At 42.0% G+C, this 23,243-nt stretch overlaps 1 protein-coding gene across 4 annotated transcripts; it reads left to right on the plus strand.

The window, feature by feature from the left end:
* The first annotated feature begins 25 nt into the window (after positions 1 to 25).
* CENPK (centromere protein K) lies at positions 26 to 18,222 on the plus strand. Of its 4 annotated transcripts, none has more exons than XM_081880792.1 (10): positions 26 to 134; positions 2,621 to 2,752; positions 3,446 to 3,502; positions 5,424 to 5,496; positions 9,918 to 9,964; positions 13,581 to 13,663; positions 13,759 to 13,857; positions 14,034 to 14,163; positions 16,526 to 16,579; positions 17,377 to 18,222. In XM_081880792.1, exons 1-10 carry the CDS (start codon positions 132 to 134, stop codon positions 17,542 to 17,544), a joined length of 846 nt encoding a protein of 281 aa, XP_081736918.1. In that variant the 5' UTR covers positions 26 to 131; the 3' UTR covers positions 17,545 to 18,222. The 4 variants fall into 4 exon arrangements, with proteins under 4 accessions (XP_081736918.1, XP_081736919.1, XP_081736921.1 ...); XM_081880793.1 differs by having other exon boundaries at positions 2,627 to 2,752; XM_081880795.1 differs by lacking the exon at positions 26 to 134 and adding an exon at positions 158 to 471.
* Positions 18,223 to 23,243: the final 5,021 nt, after the last annotated feature.

A 23,243-nucleotide genomic window follows, 5' to 3' on the forward strand; every position in this document is an offset into this window, starting at 1 on the left:
GCCGCCCGCGACCCTCGCCGACAGCCAATGAGAGCGCAGCCCGCGCAGGTTCGGAATGCAGAGCGAGGCGACTCGGACCGAGCCGAGGGGAGCAAGAAGGTCGGCGACAGCGGCGGCACTGGGAAATCGCCATGGTAATGTCAGGAGTGGGCGGCCATTGGCTGCTGGGTCTGGGCGAGCCTCCGTCAGGGAGCACATCCTTTTCTTCCGTGGAGGCGTCCGGGGTCGTGAGGCTGGAGCTTGTTTTGTCCTCCTCCACTAGAGACGGATGTGGCTGAATGCCCGTCTCTGGGCAGCAGCGCCTAGAGGAGGGCGATTGCCCTCAGGTCCCACGGATGGGCTTCCCAGGGGCACCTGGCGGGCCACTGGGGGAAATCAGATGCTGGACTGGTTTGGTCCAAAGGGACGCTTCTGTGTTCGTCATCTGAAGGTTCTGGTTAGCAACTGGTTTTACTGGGGAAGGCGTTTAAGGTGAGGGTGGTTGTTGTTGTTGTTGTTGTTGTTGTTGTTGTTATCTATTGTCTAGAGAGAGACAATGGAGTGCGCTTCCGGGGGTGAAGTCAAGCCACTGGAGAATCACAGTGCCTGCTGTGGCTGCAGAAACCGGTAACTTGTAACGGTTGCCCCCCACCCCTTGGTTGTTTTTGCTGTGTTAACGGTACCAGAGTGACCTCTCGGGGTGCAAGCCTGGGCACTGTGTATGGAGGTCCTGGGCTGCCCAGATGACAAGACCCCTCTGGGCCTCACAGATGTGTTCCAAAGAAAAGCAGAGCAATACATTTGACACCATTTGGCTGCAGGAGTTGCTGGAAAAAGATGTACAACTTGTCATCCAACTGTTTTGGGGGCTCCATTCTGGATTTGTGTAGAGTTTACGTACTCCTTAGCCTTTTCTTCTCCTGAAGACGTCTCACAAGGCAGCGGCTACGAACCTTTCCTTGGGATTTAATTTTGCAGCCTTTCTCACAAATGAGTATGGCTTGTACCATTGATGAATTAATGTTTTATTTATTCAAGTCCATATGTTCCCACAGATCTGTTCCTAAGGGCAACATCAAAGAACAGATCTGTGGGAACAACATAAAAATGGTCTCTAGATTTTCAAAATTGCAGGTCTGTCTCGTTATTTATATTAAGGTGTTTTACACACTGTGTTTCAAAATAATCTTTACTGCTGTCAATGATGTTGTTGAAGATTTTCATTCTTTGTTTTGGTACCTTGTATGAATGCTGGACTCCCTGGAAAAGACTGTGATGTTGGGAAAGATTGAGGGCACAAGGAGATAGGGATGACAGAGGACAAGATGGTTGGACAGTGTTCTCAAAGCTTCTAAAATGAGTTTGACCAAACTGCGGGAGGCAGTGGAAGACAGGAGTGCCTGGCGTGCTCTGGTCCATGGGGTCACGAAGAGCCAGACATGACTAAACAACTAAACAACAACAACATGAATGTTGTACCTTTCATAAGTCTTTTTTTGCTTTGGTAAACTAGTTTTGCTGATCAAAACTGTTAGATAATTAAAAGAAGACAGTCTCAAGGTTGTTATTTTAGCATTGTCATTGGAAATCAACAAATTCTTGCCTGAAACATTAGCAACATATAGAATCCAGCTTAAAAATGCTAGGTGCTTGCTCAGTCTTGAAAAGTCTTGATCCCACTCTAGAAACCAGGTTATGTTACTGACTTTTTACTTTTTACTTTTGTGAAATCAGACACTTCATAGATGGAGGTTTTATTTACAGATTCAACATTACTCTGTGTGTGTGTGTACACAGAAACAAGAAAGGTTCTTGTGACACCTTGAAGACTAACCATTTTATTAGGGCATAACATTCTGCAGACTAGAATCCACTTCATCAGATGCATAAATGTTTTCAGAATACCCACTGCAACTGATAGTACCTTGCATTTGAGTTCAGTGGAAATAGAATTTCCTCATGTTAAGTATGCTGAGGAACCTGTTATGCTTATGTTCTGTCCTCAAATTCTCTGTATTTAGAGTTGCTTTTTACTATTTTATTTTTATTTAAACTACGGTATATAGTGAAGTTTATAAACTGTATAGGCCAAGCCTGCCCATGTGGCTGTATCAGAGAACTATGTAATTCTGATTTCTATGCTTTCACAAGCTGCCAAATTTAGACAAAACAAAGGCACCAGCTGTTGCAAGCTTGTTCTTAAAGGATAAGTATGAAAAATTTAAAGATGATTTTTGGTCATTGGGAAATAATAGATCCCATCACTTGGTCTTACGTTTTAAAAGCATTGCTTTTGTCATTGTGTGCAACTTGTGCACTGCTGAAGACCTGTGTGCCCTCAAGGAAGGCACATAGACTTTATTTGCTCTGTTTTGGACTTGCAAGAGGGCAGTCCTAATTGCTCTGTTTTGGACTTGTGCTTAAACATAATTTCTACATTCATGATGCAGCTGCTAGCTGGCAGTTAGTTATTTGGCTCTGTGGTCCTATACAGCTGTTAGACTACTGCTCATAAACTGTTCTTTCTTTTTTTGGTGCTTCACTTGTTTGTGTTTGTGTGCATGTGATGCTGTTTTAAACCATTTCTATATCACCTGTTTATCAGTGATTAAAGCAAGTACGGAAACAATGTTATTCATAGGCTGAGAAAAATACGATGAATCTAGATGAGCAGCAAGTTCCCCCAATGGTCAGCAGCACATTACTGAGTTCAGAAGGTGCCAAAGAACAACTCATACAAGATTGTGAAGAATTGTGGAAACAAATGGAAGAGGTAATGAGCAATATTCTATTGATGAATATTGTTACAGCAGTGATGTATGTTGATGTGATGAATGAAGTTGCAGGAACAAATAACTAGCAATAATGTTGTTTTTTATTCCTCTATTTGCAGTGCTTGTACATGTGCCTAAGCATACAGCAGACACCATCTCTAGAAAAAGTAAAATGCAGATAAAAGTAGAAAGAATTTTTAAATGGCTTTTGTGGATGCTAGTCCTCCCTTGTCTTTCATGTGTGATAAATGAAAAAAAACTTCAGTCTACCACATCTAACCAGCACAGTTCCATTAATGAAAACTTGTCAAAAATTTATGAAAAACAAAAGGTGCAATGAGGAATGCAAGGAAAATAGAGGTAGAGACGTTACTGAAGACGATAAAGTCAGGGGCACCCTAAAATTGCTGAAAATTGCTTGGTGTCATCAGTTGTACTTCTAAGATACACAATCCAAAGTCAGTTATGCTTTAGGCCTCATTCATTTCAAAGGGTGAGAATTCCGCTAGTTCATAAATTCTCAAGTTGAAATCAAAGAGAATACAGTATAACTGGCTGGATGGTGTGTCTTCAGTATCTTGAGTTCTAATGCTTTTAAATGTTCGGAATTGTTGGTTGGTCTAAGGAAGGGAAAAACAAGCACAATGTAAACTTGTATATAATTTTATTTCTCTCCTTTCTTTATAACCAAGTGTCAGAACAGATTAACACTTCAAGAAACAGAAACACTTTCAGATTCAGATCCCAAGGTAAGGATAAAGTTTCAGAACTGTCAGTGAAAAAGCTTTCTATGCATGGGAGACCAGATTTAAAACATTTCCAAGCCAGTTTTTTATGCATGTACACATTTATTTAGGTATCTAGCCCACTTTATCTCAAAGATGAAACAGTGGCTTGAAGAAAACATGCTTTGGATGCATTATTTTTTTTTAAAAAATGGTTCAACAACCAGCTTAGCCATAACTACCAATGAAAAAGTATTCCCAAATGATGCTGCTGTTTTTAATTTGAGTAAATAACCAAAGAAGAACTAGGACAAACTAAGGATTTACTAGTCCAGATAGCTTTCCTGCAGTCGCCTGCCATATGTTTTGTGCTATTGCACAAAGGCAATAGCATGCCCCTCTCTGCCCATATTATGCCTTTGGTATTAACATACAGTTATATCTTGGGTTACGAATGCTGCAGGTTGAGCATTTTCGGGTTGCCGACTGCGCTGAACCCAGAAGTACCAGAACAGGTTACTTCTGGGTTTCGGTGCATGTGCAGAAGTGCAAAATGACATCATGCGCAGAAGCGCCAAATCGCGTCATACGTGTGCGTGCGCAGACGCGGCGCTTCAGGCTGCGAACGCTGCGGGTTGCGAACATGCCTCCTGCACGGATCACATTCCAAACCAGAGGTATGGCTATACTGCTTTTAAACATCAGGGCACAATATGAATCCATCATGACTAACAGCCATAAACATAGCTGACCTAGCAATGCAATAGTTGTGTCAACTAGTGACTGCTAATGTTTTGAACAGTACCTGTTGTGACACAGGCCTTTGCTCATACCACAACAGCTAAACATGTGCTAGAACTGTGTTTGGCCTTGTCTCCTCACTCCACCCTGGTTCTCCCATGGCTGGTGATGGAAGGAAGCCTTGAACATGAACTAAATGGAAACTTGGAGAGGGCTGCTGGAAACATAATCAAGTGCATGGTGCATTGTGGTATATCTGAAACTGCATCATAGAATCTATGACTTTGAAACCTTTCCAATAACAATAATTAGTGGAACTTATTCCATAATTAAAAGGGACGCGGGTGGCGCTGTGGATTAAACCACAGAGCCTAGGACTTGCTGATCAGAAGGTCGGCGGTTTGAATCCCCATGATGGGGTGAGCTCCCGTTGTTTGGTCCCTGCTCCTGCCAACCTAGCAGTTCGAAAGCACGTCAAAGTGCAAGTAGATAAATAGTTACTGCTCCGGCGGGAAGGTAAACGGCGTTTCCGTGCGCTGCTCTGGTTCGCCAGAAGCGGCTTAATCATGCTGGCCACATGACCCGGAAGCTGTACGCCGGCTCCCTCGGCCAATAAAGCGAGATGATCACCGCAACCCCAGAGTCGGTCACAACTGGACCTAATGGTCAGGGTTCCCTTTACCTTTACCTATTCCTAAATAAATAAATAAATAAAATAAAATAAAATAAAATAAAATAAAATAAAATAAAATAAAATAAAATAAAATAAAATAAAATAAAATAAAATAAAATAAAATAAAATAAAATAAAATAAAGCAAGCAAGCTTACACAACCTTTCTCCTTTGCTAGATGCATAGGCTGCTCCTTTGGTCCTTGCAGTCCTGCACTTTCCTCCATGGAGAACCTCAGCCTGAAAAAGCACCACACAGTGCCACTGGCAGTCGCTGCCCCAGGTCAAGGAACAAAGGCAGCTCCTGGCACTGGGGAAGGTTCTGTGCCAGACAATATTCTCTGGTGCTTTTCTGTATCAGAATGTGGTGTTCTGCTCATGATGAATATTCTGTTAGAGAATGGGGTTGGGAAAGTGGTTGTATACCATTATTTGGTTAAATGTTCCAGTTTGTACTTCTAAGTGGTCTGCTCTTTATTCAAGTGTAATAAAACATTTTTAAAGTACCTTTCAACGTTTGCTATGTATTACAGCTTTCCTTGTTAATGAAAAGGGTGAAGGCTCTTTCAGCGGAGCTTTACCAATGGCAGAAGAGAAAACCAGACGGTAAGGCTTTCAATCCAAATATTTTTCAGAATTTTAAAGGCAAGGGGTATGAAACCTTGAATGTTCAGAGTGTCCTGGTTTCTATGGAATGTTTAATCTTACCACTTCTGTTATCTGTTGTGTACCATTCTCCATATTTTTAGGCCTTCTCTGTGTTTCTTGATCAACTTCATGCTGTTGAAATCTATTCTTCCAAATGGCCTATCTTGACACTCCTTTCAGAAATGATACACATGTTGTAGATGGAAAACATACAAATTTAGAGGTTTTTTAGGTTAGAAAATATTTGGAGCACCAGTCTTGTATTTTCAATATCTTGGATATCACATGCTTTTATATAATTGAGTATGGACTATCACTTACAATAACTGGTTGAAGACTAGTCTTATTGCACACAGTGGCCTTTGCAGTGCACTCTGCCTCCTATTTCTAATTATGGTCTATCCAAAAGAAACCAAGCATTTGTTGCAGCACCTACAATGCCAATCATTATTGATGAAAGTTAATATCAGGAATATTATTTTAATCCTGTGTAAATTGTACAATTACAATTAAGTACTTAATTCGTTCCAGAGGTTCATACTTAACCTGAATTGTACTTAACCTGAATTGTAAATTGTACAATTACAATTACAATTACACCGCCAGAGCACAATTTCTGTTCTCATCCAGAAGCAAAGTTCTTAACCTGAAGCAATATTTCTGGGTTAACGGAGTCTGTAACCTGAAGCGTATGTAACCCGAGGTACCACTGTACAGTGGTACCTCAGGTTATGAACTTAATTCATTCCGGAGGTCCGTTCTTAACCTGAGGCACGCTTTCACTAATGGGGCCTCCTGCTGCTGCCTCGCTGCTCTGCTGGCACGTGATTTCCGTTCTCATCCGGGGCAAAGTTCTCAACCTGAGGTACTACTTCCGGGTTAGCGGAGTTTGTAACCCGAAGTGTTTGTAACCCGAGGTACCACTGTACTCTTACCTGGGTGTTAGTTCCATTTAACGTAATAGGACTTGCATCTGAATAGGCATGTTTAGGATTGTATACATGGCAATTCTAGAATGGAAAGTTCCATTAAAGCTTGTGGAGCTTAGTCCCAGGTAAGTGGATATAGGATAACAGTCTAAACAAATTAGGCTAAGCAAAGATAAGACGTAGTTAAACAGCAAATGTTGTTGGTGAGACAAAGAGTAGTTATTTATCCAGTAATGACTGATACTTGTTTCAAAGTCTTGCAGAATTGTTACTGGGCTGCAAAGTATTACAACGCAGCTTAAAATGTGCTTAATTCTTATGACTATCTCTACATGGTTTAAATTGTGCTGATTTTGTGTTAGTGACTTCAGTACCTTATAAACCAAAGGTGGGGACTGTGGCCTCCCAGGGGGTCTAAATCGGCCCACAAGGAAATTTTCCCCAAACCACATCCACCCATCAACTGGCATAATTCATGATATCAACTGATGGGTGGGAAGTTACGAGTTAAATCCTGTGTTGGTTGTGTGTACCTGTTCCCATCAGGGAAGATGTACAGGCAGCCAAACTGGGCAGGATTCTATGGAAAACCCTTCCTGATTCAGGAAATGGTTTGCATTGAAACCCATCCTACAATGAAGAAAACTTCATTTTAGCAGCACTTGCACCTGATGTCAGGTGGGTGGTCCTACTCACCTGTCAAACTGAGCTTGCAAGGCTGTTCCTCACAACCTGGACTGTGGAGCCTAAAACATTCCCCATCCATTATAAACAAAAGGTCCAATATAAGGAAAGTTCTGCTACAAAACTTCACAAATATAATGCTCTGAACATGGAAGTTACGTCATCAAATGGGTTGTTACAATATAGAATTTATTAGGCCTCAATCTACGGCTTGACTATTTTAGTGCCCTTATGTACAGACAGCTGTGTGAACAATTGCTGGCAATGTCTGCATTTGTTTCAGGCTGTTCAAGTAGACCCCAACTTAGAACAGGGCACCCCAGACCTGTGGCTTCTGACTGTGATATTTAATGTTGTTCCCTACCAGTTACCCAATAGGATCACCATATGTTACACATATGGTGTCTCTATATTTTAAAGATGCTGGTGTTTGCCAGAAGATTAAGCACTGGTTGGTGGACTGTATCCTTGTGTATTACCTTTATGTCCTTCTAACATGGTGCTCACAGTGATATACACAGGCTTCTCAGGTGTTTTCCCATATACAGTGGTGCCTCGCAAGACGAAAAGAATCCGTTCCACGATTCTCTTCGTCTAGTGGTTTTCTCGCCTTGCGAAGCAAGCCCATTGATGGCTTAGCGGATTAGCGCTATTAGCGGCTTAGCGACTTTTAGCGGCTTAGCGGGTCAGCTGATAAGCGGCTTAGCGGCTTAGAAAAGGGGGGGGAGGGAAAAAAACCCGCAGGAACTCGCAAGACATTTTCGTCTTGCAAAGCAAGCCCATAGGAAATTCGTTTTGCGAAGCGCCTCCAAAATGGAAAACCCTTTCGTCTAGCGGGTTTTCCGTCTTGCGAGGCGTTCGTCTTGCAGGGCACCACTGTAGTTCCTGAAACTTCTATAGCTTCAAAAATAATTTTACATCAGGTGCCTTTTAGGAGGCGTTTGGCCTAAAAGCAACATAGATATTCCCCAGCAATATTTAGTGGATTTTATTGACATTTCTAGGTTGTGCCAATGCTAACTTCTTCATATCTTAAAATTTTCTGCTGAAAGCCTTAAATCTCTTGAGGACATCCCTGAAGGGCTGTGTCCATCTGTTTATCCATTCAGCCTTGAATGTAAGCATTTTTCCATCATTGTTTTTTGCTAAGCCTATTTCTGGCTTTGAAGTTTCCATAAAAAGGTTACATTTGCTTTAGGGCTGTAACTTCCAATATAATACCATTATACGATAAGCCTGTAAAACATAACTTTTGTAAATTTTCTGTGCACTGATTTTTCCACTTTAAACATTTCATTAATCTTTTCCGTCAAGCATCTTTCTTTCAGTACAAATGATAGACAAAAGAGATATCTCAATCAGTAGAGCATGAAATCTTAGGGTCCTGAGTTCAAGCCTCACATTGGGCTAAAAGATTCCTGCTTTGTAGCGGGTTGAACTAGATGACCCTTCCAACTCTACGATTTTATGAAATAAATGCTATGAAATACAGTGGTGCTTCGCAAGACGAAATTAATTCGTTCCGCAAGTTTTTTCTTCTTGCGAGTTTTTCGTCTTGCGAAGCACGGTTTCCCATAGGAATGCATTGAAAATCAATTAATGCGTTCCTATGGAGACCGCTTGCCAGGCTGGCGGTGCAGAGAAGGGCTTTTCTCCCCACTGCAAGCCTTCAGGACAGGTACGGGAACAGAGGGGAAGGCGCACGGCGCTTCTCCTCTGTTCCCGGGGCTTGCGGTGGAAGGAGGGTTTTTCCTCCCCACGCCAACATTCAGAACAGCATTCTGAAAGTTGGCGGTGGGAAGGAAAACCCTCCTCCCACCGCAAGTCTTCAGGACAGCCATCCGAAGGCTGGTGCGGGGAGAAGGTCTCTCCGCCCCACCGCCAGCCTTCGGAGGAGGTCCGAGGACAGTGGGGAAGACGCGCTGCGCTTCCCCGCTGTCCCGGAGATTTCCCTATGGGCTTTCGTCTTGCGAAGGAAGCCCATAGGGAAATTCGTTTTGCGAAGCGCCTCCAAAACGGAAAACCCTTTCGTCTAGCGGGTTTTCCGTCTTGCGAGGCGTTCGTCTTGCGGGGCACCACTGTAAACAGCTATGGTACAGCTTCCTGAGAGCAAGCCTACCAGGCAGAAGGCATAGTGGTGGACAAACTTCTGGGATAGCACTGGTGGGCAAAAGGTGCTGTTAGTGGGGATTGTAAATCCTTCTCCCCCCCCCCCATCCCTTTGAGGTTTTTAAGTGGGTTTTTTGTTTTTTTAAAAAAGGATTTTCCTTCTCACTGGGAGAAATGGGAAAGTGTGTCCACATTCCCTCCAAATATTGCTAGAATGCAATTTTTGCTCTTTGTTTTGCCCTATTTGCTGTTGTAGCGCTTACCTTTTTGCTGTTGCTGTAGGGATGTCTTCACAACCAGACCTCTGCAAGAATAGTCTGCAAGAATAGATCTCTCTCTCTCCCTCCCCACCTACAGAGAGGGAGCTCTGCAGAGTTCAGTAGCCCCTAGGGCACCCTTCCAGCCACCATAGGATTGTAGCCTTCAGTAGGTCAGTGTAGGCTGCTGGTTGGTCTTAAAGTGGTTTGGATTCGCTAATAAGTTTTTTATGAGCTTGCTGTTTATAGAATTCATTCTATGTGGACTTCTTCTCACTCTGTAATATGTTATGCGTAGTAATCATAGCATTGTGTCTAATGCGGATTGTTTCACTCAGAGAAATGAGATTTGCGAATATGTGTTGTTTTTAAAAGTATGGCAACTTGTTGTGTTTTTCAGTACTTCCCGTGAATCCAGACGTTCTGACAGCATTAGGAAGACACCAGGTATGTCTATTAAATTAGGGTGAGCTGGTTGTAACATCTTGAAAGTATTAGTCAGACAATTAGATATACAGGTCACTCACATCTTACGTTTATTTTACGTAATAAAAAGTGATTTACGTGATAGCAGCTTTGTTCGGGTGGGGGTTAGATAAATAAATAAATGGAGAGCAGGGGAAACCCACTCTCCATATATTTATTTCCCTCTCCCTCACCTGTGCAAAGCTGTGGTTGAAGGCTTACCTGGCAGTGCAAGGGCTCTGGCAGCATCCCATTTAAAGGGCTTTGGGAAGGCGGCAGGACCTTTGCACTACCTCCCTAAAGCCGGGTACACAGCCCTCCACCTTGCGGGGGGGGGGGGGGAGGCGGTTCCGGGGTTCCTGGCTTTATGTGTTTTTGTGTACACCTCTGGAACCAAACCCTAGTGTAAGATGCAAGTTACCTGAGTTACCTGTACACTCAACTAGCTTTCCCTAAGATTTATATACCACCCTTCATCTGCATTTCATTGCTACTTTTATTCCTGACTATACACTGTACAAAAGCATGTCTTCTCACTCAGAATCCTCTGAGCAACTGGTTGATTCCTCCTGGACACAAACAACAGGAAGGTCTCATGTTACACTGAGAACATAACTCTGAGAATCGCCTGGAACATCCTGTCCCATGCTTAGACCCAGCATGTGATGTAAACATCGAACTGCTTGTTCGCAGCTGCGTAGTACTCATATCATAACATCCTCCCCCATATGATTCGAAGCAAGCAGCGAATAAAGCATCATCCAGAGAAGAAAACAAACTGTTGTTATACACGCAATAATCCCCTGTTGTTTCAGTTCCACCTTTGGAACTACCTGCCACTGGTTTCACCAGTGTAACCCTCTGGTTGTCTGTTTTCCAAGGAATCAGAGCTTCTGCATTACCGTGGCTAGGGAAAGTAGTGTTACCTTTTGCAACTCCCAGGTGTGTCTTTGTCTTTGACTTGGACAAACTTTGAACCTGGCTTGAGTTGTTAACTATAGCAACACATGCAATAGCTGAGTTAGCAAACTCTTGAGAGTACCTTTTGGGAGGTATGCCCTTTGTGACTCTCTCAGACCTGCGAATGAGGTGCAGATCCTCCTTGCTGACTGGTTCATCCTTGGGACTTTTGGGAGAACCACGCCCAACAGTAAACAGTGGTTCGGTCAATTCTAGTTCAGCCTTAACTTGTGAAGGACTAGACATTGTGTATGAACCTTTCTCAATGACTGTGTCAGCAGAACTCTCTGAGCTCTCTGTGTCACTCTCAGTATCAGAATACTCATCTGTATTGACAGTTGGATGGCCATCTGCCAGGGATTTTTTTAGCTGTGATTCCTGCATTGGATGGGGTTTGACTAGACAACCCTTGGGGTCACTTCCAACTCTACAATTTTATGATTCTATATGTCCCAAATTCACCTAATGTTAGGTCTGTACAGCTTGTGACCCATCATCCTGGCCATTAGCTGTGACAACTGTGATGTCATTTAGGTAAGCAGCATAAATTGGAAGTTCTACCAAGGCACTAGTAGCTACAACATGCCGATTGTGAATTACATTTCACTCGGTTATGTTTAGGCCTGCCTAAAACATCTTAACTAAGTTATACGTTTGACATCAGTCCATAATACTCCTCTAAGTTTTATAGCAATAGCATCTGCAAATATTACTCTTTAATTCTTCCAGATCTGGGGCTAACAAGGAAACCTAGAATGTGTTAGTGATAGGATTTCAATATAAGGGTTGAAGAATTGCTATGCAACATTAGCTGGGAAGATTATTGTGGCTCCTCTGCTAAAATAAGCAATTATACTGTACCTAGTAAATGAATTCACATTCAAATTATAAAGTTTTTGGTTTAAAAACAACTTCTTTGACTTCCTTTCTCTGGATTTGGTTACTTCTCAGCAATTTTATTCCACCTCTCATTAGAAAGGTCATGGAAGCAGACATGCTAAAACATATTTTGTTTCAACAAAATGACTGGCTAACATCTTTGCCTTGAGAAAATGTTGCACCTCTTATATCATGTTTGATTTGACATTCTGCTTTCTGGACAATTGGCTAAAATAAATCTCAAGTTCTCATTCTTGTGTATGTGTGTAGAATTGACTCCACGATAAGAGAAGCATTAACATTTTTATTATCAAGATACATTTGAAATCTGTAAAATTGTACAAAAGGCATATAGATCATAATGTTTTTAATTGATTTTTATGAAAACAACTGACACTGCTCTGCTTAACCTACGTAACCCTACGTCCACTGAGAGACACATAGTGTTAGGTGCTAATCAGTGTGCATGGCCCTATGGATCAAGATTGCTTGGTATGTGGTTTCGTAAATTATAAATCACACTACCTGATCCAGCACATTCATTTTTACTGAAAATTTAACAAGAATGTTGCATCTGAAAAAGAGAATTTAAATAGTCCTCCAAAATCTGTTAAAAATAGATTAGAGCCTTCATTCTGTGCAGTTGTATACATTTTATTTTCTCAAGTCCCAACACTTAGAATTAAAATGTGCAATCTAAACTATAAGCACTCTTGTGCATCACAGAGAAGATTGGTCTAGGATAGTGATTTCCAAAGTTTCTACTTTTCCTATCAATTTTGTCTCCTAATGTGTCATGAAACTACTGCATCTACAGAGCATTTTAAGACATATGAGGCACTGGTCAATTTAGTGAGCTTCAACATTGGCTCTATTGACTGGTATTAGGGCATCTTTTACATTTGAGTAGATAACTCAATAGTGATGAATAAGCTACTGTTCTGTTTGTGACTTATCAGGTTCTGTGTCTTACATGTTAAACGATGAACAGTTATGACTTACACCAACCTTCCTCAACCTAGTATGGCCATGCTGGATGGGGTTGATGGGAATAGTGGTCTTAAACGTCTGGAGAGAGCAGGTTGATGTATGCATATACAGATTTGCCCTGCAAAGCCTTCAAGAGAAGTAGTAGTTAGAATCCTACTGACTCATCCTATCTTGGCAAAGATTACCACTAGCACAACAGGCCTTCTTCCCCCATCCTGTGCCCTCCCCAGATCTGCTCTGGAGGGTTGGGGGAGCCCACAGAACAGATTTAGGGGGAATGCAGGGATAGGGTAAGCAGGAAGTCCTGTTGTGCTAGCAATAATCCTTGCACTGAATACAACCCATGGTGCTAATGATGTAGAATGACAACTAGTGCATGGAGGAGAAATCCTTTCTACCCAGGCCTCCTGGAGTTCTAAAAGATTATTCTGTGAGCGCGCCGTTTTTCAGAGTAGCTTGTCTGCCATTTCTGATCTTTTCACCAAGGACCTGCTCAGAAGATTCCAAGAAACCACAAAGTTCCCTGGAATAAGAGTTTGAAAATCACTTACAAAGCTATGTATTTATTTTACCTGTTTGCTGATTCGTTTTCCTATTCATGTGAAAAAGATGGATGAGTACCTACTTTTCTGTGTTCGTATTTAAGCACACAGATAGTATAGCACTGAAATATAAGGCATACAAATGCACAGAGCACCACAGTGCATATATTTTTAAAGTACAGTAACGAAGAACTACATTTTTATAAAGAGCACACTTATCTTTTCAGTTGCAGGAAGTAGACCATGATCTTGAAATGGTGCTATCAACAATTCAAGCAAAGAACGAAAAACTGAAGCAAGACTTAGTAAGGTATGTGTTGGATTCAGTATTATCCTGGAACTGATTTGGCAGTTCTACAAAATTAATGTGTATTTGTCTACTTTTTCCCCCACATCTTTTTAAAGGGAACAGCAATGGTTGGAGGAACAGCAGCAGCTAATGGACTGCCTCAATCAAACAGAGGAAGAAAATCGCAATCAAGTTGTAGAGTTTTCTGAAGAAAGGTATTCATAATGTTTTGCAGTTTTAGGAGCAGGAAACTATAGAAATTAGAAACATTCTACTAAGCGAATAATTAAAGTCTTTGGTGTGGATAATAATTTTTGTTTGCAAGTTTATCACCTTTTTTAAAAAAAGACTATTACAATTAACTTTTCTTTTCTCTTTTTTAACACCTTAGAGCCTTTCAAGAAATCAAAACCAAAATGCTGAGAATAAAAACATATAAGGATAAGATCTTGACTGCTCTGGGCGAGTTCCTTGAAGAACATTTTCCTCTCCCTGATGATGGAACTACAAGAAAGAAAAGAGTATGATCATTTTCACATTAATATTAAGCTAAGAAGTCTCTGATGTGGGTGGCACTGTGGTCTAAACCACTGGGCCTCTTGGGCTTGCCGATCAGAAGGTCGGCGGTTCAAATCCCTGCAATGGAATGAGAGCCCATTGCTCTGTCCCAGTTCCTGCCAACCTAGCAGTTTGAAAGCACGCCAGTGCAAGTAGATAAATAGGTACTGCTGTGGCAGGAAGGTAAACAGTGTTTCTGTGCACTCTGGTTTCTGTCACGGTGTTCCGTTGCTCCAGAAGCGGTTTCATCATGCTGGCCACATGACCTGGAAAGCTGTCTGTGGACAAACGCCAGCTCCCTCGACCTGAAAGCGAGATGAGCGCCGCAACCCCATAGTTGCCTTTGACTGGACTTAACCGTCCAGGGGTCCTTTACTTTTACCTTTTTACACTGTCATAATTAAAAGCAATCATGAAAGTTCAAATGCTGTGCTTTTAATTCAGCTTTAATGCCCCAGGAGTCCCATTCCGATATATAATTGAAATCATTGCTGTCTGAAGCCCTGCTGTGGCTAGATGCACTCACACAATTTTTGAGCTCACCTTCAATCTCTGAGCCTGATTCTCCTAGCCTAAATTTTGCCAAATTGCCCACCTTCTACTCTTTCGGTATCCCTGGTTTTAGCCATTTCTCCATTCTTAACTTCCTTCTTTTCAGTTCCCTATGCTTCTCCCCTTTATGGTGTCAGTTTCCCTCTCCCCTTTAAGTCTTGCAGGCCATAGAAACTGGTGCTTCTCTACATCCTTCTTAAAACTCTTGCTGGAATCTGTGTCACCCAGCAGCTTATAGGTTGTGGTATCTTCAGTCCCATTGTGAGATATAATTGAGAGCAGAGTGCTTGCTATACCCCCCCTGGTGGCCATAGCTAGCAAAGCTTTTGAAGTCAGCCTCTCTATTTTCACTTTAAAGATTGTACAACTGGGCCTGTACAATTTTGGTTTCTATAGTGTTTTAAGAAAGGTGGATATTATATAAAATAAATACTGAGCATTCATCTCATACCCACTTAGATATTTTCCTGAAATAAATGGTATCTTTTTGTAGTAAGCTGAAACCTGTGTGTGAGGAAAGATGCATATTTATATTTTCTTTGGAAAATGTTTTTAAGCTACCTAGTTAACTCAACAGTCGAATGCAAATATAATTTAAAAGCAGCAAAGATTAGGCTAATAAAGGGGAGAAACGGGAACCTGACAACACAGAGAATCTTTGTCTTCCTCCCATACATTTACAAATGATCATCAATACCCATTTGTAAGTGACAGATGAAATTGCCAAGATTGGAGGATGCCAAGTACTTGTAAACTGCCCAGAGAACTTCTGTTGTTGGGCGGTGCGTACTGAATGTAAATAATCAAGTACTTCAAAACGAAAGGGCTAAAAAATAAGTGGTGCATACAACAATCACAATTTTGTGGATGTGATCCTTATGTTTTGTAATGCTGTTGTGTCACATTTGCATATCATGCAGAACCATGGTTTAGCATTATATGTGCAAGCAGGAACTGGCCTATGTGAGACTCAAGGTTGTATCCACATAGCGTTGAGCAGGACTTGGGCAGTTTCTGCTTTTGTTTTCACTGAATCTCTGCTTGTTGTTGTATTCAAACCAAGGATCATGGCTTATTACCGTCTCTGATTAATTTAACACGTCAGCTAGAGTAATTATGGTTTCAATATGGCTCGCTGTGAAACTGAGCCAGTTTGTTACGAACCACAGTTCCCGGTTTGCAGACACCAAGAAGCCACAATTAATTGAAACCAAAGGTAAACTCTGCTGAAGTCCTTCTGATCACACAGGTAAGGGAAGTAAAGAGCCCATGGCTTGGTCAGATTTGTTTCAGCTCATGCACATCACACTAAACCATTCTTTACTGCAGGATAGAAAACTTTCTCTTGCAGGTATCCTTCTGAGGGTTGCATGCCAGTGGGTGTGACCAGAGGTAAAATGGGCAGGGCCAGAGCCAAGAGTGGATGGAGCAACAGGTGTGACTCTTATTTATATAGTCGGTTATATTCCAGTCATGCAAAGGTCTGAGTTTCCAGCACACCGATCTCTTCATCCAGGTGAATGAGGAACTGTGAATGTAGATCAGATGTCCATTTACATGCGCCATTTGAGTGAGGATGCATCCTTATTTCATCACTTATCACATTCAAATGCGCAATCTCACTGACATTCTTGCTCAACTACTTTTGCACAAATTCATTTTTTCAAGTCCAAAAGAAGAGAAATGCATTCAAAACTATCTTTAAAACTTCCCTCCCTTTGTTAAAATGCATGCCTTAAATATGACATAGATCTTTTGTTTTGTTTCCTGTAGCATTCATCTAAAGAGCCAGATGTACAACTAATATCATTACATGAAATTTTAGAGGTAAGAACACTTGTTGTGTTTGCTGCAGGTAAAGACTGGGATGGATAAATAGCTAAATAATTACTCCAGGGATTGGTGAATAGTTTGGTCATGCTGTTTTGGGGACCAGATGCGACCCATAGGGCCTCCTCATCTTGCCTGAAACTTCCCCTCCCCTCTATTCAACTCCCACCCACGCTACAGTTGGGGCTGATAGGAGTCCAACAACATCTGGAGGGCCACAGAGTAGCCAATCATGCCCTGTTGTCTTCTGGGCCCAATTCCCAATGGTTATTATGACCTCTGGAAATCTAAATGGATTGAGCTCAACGTACATGGAAAGCTGCCTTCCATCTTATTCTTCCATCTTGATCTCTACTTGAGCACAGACACCTAAATGCAAAACCAGCCTTAGCCAAAGGTATTTTCCTGGTCCCTAGTGAAGAGCAGCTTTTTGTGTGGAATCCCCTTGGGCTAGATGGTAACAATGGACCGGGCACAGGCATGTCTAGTTATGCACACTAGCAACAGAAAGGAAGCTGTCTGCAACCCTTGAGTGCATTTGCATTAACTCAGGAAGGAACGGTTGCACTAAACTGGGATTCTGTGCATCGCAGAGGGTCAGACTAGATGGCGCTTGGGATCCCTTCCAATTCTACAGCTCTGTTCTATGAAACTGAAAGTAAAGGTTTTGTTCAAACTCATCTCTGCTTGTGCAGGTAGCACTAAAGCATTGTTTAGCATTGCATGCACATGCAGCCTCTATGTCTGGCCAATCAAAGCTAACATTGTTTTCTAAATGTCATTCTCATTTTCAGAGCCTTATCCACAAATTTAGTAACACACCACATGATCCATATGTATCAATCACCACTTCATTCTGGGCTCCTTATATTGAACTTCTGCTGCGAAATGGCATTGCATTAAGACATCCAGAAGATCCAAACAGAATACGTCTAGAAAATTTCACTAATAGCAATATATAGTAAGATGGAAGTCATCGCCTGATCAGTAAAATAAAGTTAATTAGAAGCGGTGTAGCTGCTTGCTTCAGCTTGAGAAGATAGCACTTCTGCTGCTACAGATCTTTCATGCAGGTTCTCATAATGTTTCTGTAATGTTGGAACTACAGCGCTCTATTTCAATGTGAGATTTTAATTAGTTCTTTGTTACTTTTACTACTATTAGCAAATAATATTTTATCCTGAAAACTATCCAGACCATTTAAATAAGAAACGAACCTAAGATTATAGGTGTATTTTAGACTGATGGTTCATTTGCCTGTAGCTCTCCAACTAACTTGTTTTCTATCAACTCTTGGACTCTAGCATCACCTTAAGAGAATGCTGAAATAGAAAAAACAGTATTTATTCCTGGGATGGTATGCTGAGAAAAAGAAAACAGAATTTTGTATTTCCAAGTCACCAGGGATACGTGCAATTCTGTGAAAGAAAGGCAAGGGAAACCTTTTGGAGATCTGCAGTCAGAATTTGTAAGATAATCTGTTTCAGAGTTACCTTTACCAACTTGCTATCTGCCCCCCTTCCCCACCCCCAGTTCCAAGACCTTTGCAAGAGTGAACCTTTAGTATTGTTTCCATGGAAGTGGTCTATGATGAAATTGTTGTGCCAGATTTACCTTTTAAATAAATTAAGTAGGAAATATTCAAAGATTGCAATTAATTTCAGGTCTCTTCCAGCTCCAGCTACTTTAGTAGTAGTAGTAGTAGTAGTAATTTATTTATACCCCACCTTTTTCCTTGACATAAACTCAAGTCACCTTACAGATAAAAATAAGAACAGCTGAAAACATAGAAAAGAAGCAATTTTTTAAAAATAAAATTAAACATTGATAGGAACACACACACTTAAAATTAATAATATTAAAAACAAGTTTCTGAGCACTTTTCAAAGGAAGCCTCACATAGAACGCATTATTACAGTAATCCAAAGGGGATGTAACTAAGGAGTGCATCACTGGCCAAATCACTTTCAGGGTCTCCAGAGGCTGACATCTTCCATTCCCTTTTCATTTTATATAAGTGCCCAATACAGTCATACCTCGGGTTGAATATGCTTCATGTTGAGTGTGTTTGGGTTGCGCTCCGCGGCAACCCAGAAGTAAAGGAGCGCATTACTTCCGGGTTTTGCAGCATGCGCAGATGATCAAAATGATGTCATGCGCAGAAGCGGCGAAAAGCGGCATGCGCGCAGACGTGCCGTCGCTCGTTATGTTTGCTTCTGGATGCAAACGGGGCTCCGGTTAATAGTACATTACACAGGTTGACCCACCCACACGTTGCTGGCACAAATACTTAATACAGCAGAGATAGAGGGGAGAGGACAAATGTAGAGAGTTGCCTAGGATGGAATTATGAGGTGGTACATTCTTAAAGACCCAACTTTTGCAGTGGAGAAAGTGAAAGAAGCAGAAAAGTGGTTGAAGAAAGTTATACGTAAAGTAGTAGTTTTTCCTGCCTTGTGGGTGTCAAAGGTGAATGAGATTTGGAAAATATAGGGGATAGCAAGAAGGCAGAAGTGGGTGAGATTTTTAAAATGTATTCCCTCCCCTTTGTTTTATTGTATCTTTGTTGGTATTTTTTGGTTGATTGTAAGTCGCTTTGGGTTGCCTTGGGCAAGATAAAGCAACTAACAAATTTAAGAATAATAATTAATAAAAATGTTGAGTCACTATAGTTGCCTGCTGTGCATTGGAAGCAAACTGGAGGAGAAAAAGAACGGAGTTTCTTGACTTACATGAAAAGATAGACCATCTCAAATGGTGTAGGAGTCTGCAGTGGGGATGGTTCTGATGTCTTTGGGGGATTTGGCAGAACTCAGTGGCCCCATGCACCAATGGAGATGGCCTGTGTTTACCTGTGGGACCAAAATCATCAACCAAAAACCTGGAGAGCCAGACAAATGCCTGCTTTCAGAAACCAGTTTGTTATTTTAACATGGGTTCCTTTGAACTCATTTAATCTGGTAAGACAACAGATTCCACCCCGCGCCCCCAAACTTGCAGGTATTTTCCCCACCGTGGGGGTCCTGTCTACTCCCTAAGGAAAGTAACAAACAGGTGCAAGGGAATGTGGGGGCAAGAAAAGGATCTAACTAAAACTTATGTGGAGGAAAGAAAGTCAGCTCCTGCAGTCTGTCACAGGGACAGAGCATCTGAAATAGTGTCAAGCAGATGCCTTTAGGAAGCATCGCCAAAAGCTGAACACGTTGGGTGTGCTGTGTGCACCCAATAATAGGAAAAATGCAGGCAACCTTACCCTGAATCTAAAATGACCTTTTCACAGAGGTCCAGAATTATACATTATGAAATACTGTGCATAGGTAGTTTCCTGGGACAGCCTGACTCATGCAAGTGGGAGTACAGAAATACCCATCTTAGCTATAGCATAAGATCTGACAAGAGCAGTTTTGCTTTCAAAGAAGTTTGAGTTTGGTAATTTAAGCCACCATGGTTAGCACAATGGAGTTTACCAGGCAATGTTCCTTTGGCATAATTTACTTCAGTATGTCTTTTGTCAAAGCAGTGCTTCATGCATTGCACATACATAGTGAAAGTTGTGCAGTAGCCATTAAAAATATGACACTCCAGCACAGCTGGTGCGTAAGGAATAGCTCCTTTCCACAGTACAAAGTCCTTTTTCTTTCTTAGCAGACTATGCTGTAAACACCTGGCTACACTTTGAGGAAGCTCAAGTCGTCGGGGCGAGGGTGGGCGGGGAATTCTTAATAATAATAATAATAATAATAATAATAATAATAATAATAAATTTTATTTATATCCCGCCCTCTCCAGCTGAAGCCGGCCTCAGGGCGGCTAACAACACTAAAGTAATGCAACATTATAAAAACATTATAAAAATTAATTAAAATCAAAATTGATGGCAACCATAAACTAAAGTTTTGTAAAGATTGCCAAAGGAGGGAGTCAGGCTGCGCCCTGACCAAAGGCCTGGTGGAACAGCTCTGTCTTGCAGGCCCTGCGGAAAGATGTCAAGTCCTGCAGGGCCCTTGTCTCTTGTGACAGAGCGTTCCACCAGGTTGGAGCCGCAGCCGAAAAAGCCCTGGCTCTAGTTGAGGCCAGCCTAACCTCTCTGTGGCCTGGGACCTTCAAGATGTTTTTATTTGAAGACCGTAAGTTCCTCTGTGGGGCATACCAGGAGAGGCGGTCCCGTAGGTACGAGGGTCCTAGGCCGTATAGGGCTTTGAAGGTTAAAACCAGCACCTTAAACCTGATCCTGTACTCCACCGGGAGCCAGTGCAGCTGGTATAGCACCGGATGAATGTGATCTCGCAGCAAAGACCCCGTAAGGAGTCCCGCTGCGGCATTCTGCACCCGCTGGAGTTTCTGGGTCAGTCTCAAGGGCAGCCCCACGTAGAGCGAGTTACAATAATCCAGTCTGGAGGTGACCGTCGCGTGGATCACAGTGGCTAGGTCAGGGCGAGAGAGGTAAGGAGCCAACTGCTTAGCTTGGCGGAGATGAAAAAATGCTGCCTTTGTTATAGCTGCAATCTGCGCCTCCATGGAGAGGGAGGTATTGAAGATTACACCCAAACTCTTAACGGACGGTGCTGGCACTAATTGCACCCCCGCAAGAGATGGGAGTTGCCCCCTCAATCCCATATCGTCCCGTCCCAGCCAGAGGACCTCTGTCTTCGAAGGATTTAACTTCAACCGGCTCCCACGTAACCATCCAGCCACAGCTTCCAAGCATCTGATCAGTGTGTCTGGGGCCGAGTCAGGATGGCCAACCATCAACAGATAGAGTTGGGTGTCATCAGCATACTGATGGCAGCCCAGCCCAAAACTCCGGACAAGCTGGGCGAGGGGGCGCATAAAGATGTTAAAAAGCATCGGGGAGAGAATCGCACCCTGAGGCACTCCACACACCAAGGAGTGGCGCAATGACAATTACCCCCCCCCAAGCGCCACCCTCTGTCCCCGACCAGAGAGAAACGAGCGCAGCCATTGAAGGACTGTGCCCTGGATCCCCACGTCGGCAAGGCGGTGGTCCAGGAGTTCGTGATCAACCATGTCAAAAGCTGCTGACAGATCTAGAAGAATCAGCAGCCCCCACCTGCCTCGATGCAGCTGTCTACGAAGATCATCTGTTAGGGCAACCAGAGCCGTCTCGGTCCCATGACCAGCGCGGAAGCCGGACTGGAATGGATCCAGAGCCGATGTTTCTTACCAGACTGGTTATTTGAACAAGATGTTTCAGTCCTTTCTCTGAAACTTATTAAACTCTCAGCCTCTGTCCACTTTAGAACAAACCACTTTGGATAGCAAACATACATCTGGGATTTTTGTTTTTGCCTTTCCTGTGAAGTTTGCTGGGTGGCTTTGACCAGATCAATTAAGTTAATTTATCTCACAGGGCTTTTATGAAACTAATATTTTTTTCTTGAAATACTGTATTTCAACAGCACATAGGGCATTACCTTTCTGAGAAAATTATCTGAAGCTTCCTATGGATTTTTACAGTTCCCTTAGGGCCTAAATTCATTTTTACTTAGGAAACTACTACCTATATAACTCTGTTTGGTGGGGTGGAGGCAGTGCTGATTCCCAGTAGAAAAAAGTCTGTTTTTAAGACACTGTGTCTTCTTTTTCCTTTTCTTTTTTTAATTCTTCTCTCTATAATCTCGGGCAACTTTAACATTCTGTCTTAGTTAAAATTGCTTCCAGGTTAAACAATGGACATTCCAAAGCACCTCAGTGGCGCAGAACTACCCATAATTATAATCAGCCGTAGTTACAAGAAGTTCTTTGTTCTGTAAAAGTTTAAAATTCTGTATTTTACAAAATTTATTATGTCGAATGAAATTGAATCCTGCCTTCTCTTTTTGGCAACCAACACTGTTTGCAGGTGCTTCCAAATGAGCTTTAGGGTTACAGTAAGCCAAGAAAAATGTAATTTTGGTGGTATTTCTATTGTAATTTAGAACTCATTTAAATGAGTTGCTGGAAGCTGTTCCTTGCAGACATACTTTGAATGCAAATTAATCTAGATAACTATTTCAGGGTCCTTGATAAATACGAGTGGCAACTTGAGACCTTTACTATTTATAATAAATCATTTCCTCTTCAATCAGTTTCTCAGGTTTCCCCAGTGTTATAATATGCTTTTATTTTGCTAAGGGAGCCTAGGGGGATTCTGGCTGGTTGGCAAGGAGTTAAGCCGTTAGCCATTTGGTGAAATGATCGTCCAGCAGCAGCATTGCCAAAATTCTAAATAAGCCACAAAAAATTCAAGTTTGGAAAAACAACCCCATTATATATATAAAAAAGAATTGATACTTCCTGGGGCACTTTTTTTACCTATGTCTTCTACTTTATTCACTGCCAGCTCATTTTTTGTGGCTTTTGCAAAAATTTGTGCCTCTAAATTACTATATCATCAGTTGTACCCAAACTGAAGGTATTATTAACATATATACACATGTATCTATGTAATGTGATGCTCGGGCCTGTGGATGCAAAACCTGTCAGTTGAGTTTCTCCATTAAAAAAAGCAAAAGAGCAGTTCCTAGCTCTTTGACAGCAGTGTGCCAATTACCTAGCCCCCAACACAAAAGTGGAGCATGACTTTGTTTGGGTAGCTTCTGTTACAAACATTTGAAGCTGTCTGATAGTTAGATTGTGGTAGTGGCCCAAAAGGCCATAA

The sequence above is a fragment of the Podarcis erhardii genome (genome assembly GCF_964252035.2).
Source record: "Podarcis erhardii genome assembly, chromosome: 11".
In the NCBI taxonomy this organism is placed as follows: Eukaryota; Metazoa; Chordata; class Lepidosauria; order Squamata; family Lacertidae; genus Podarcis; species Podarcis erhardii.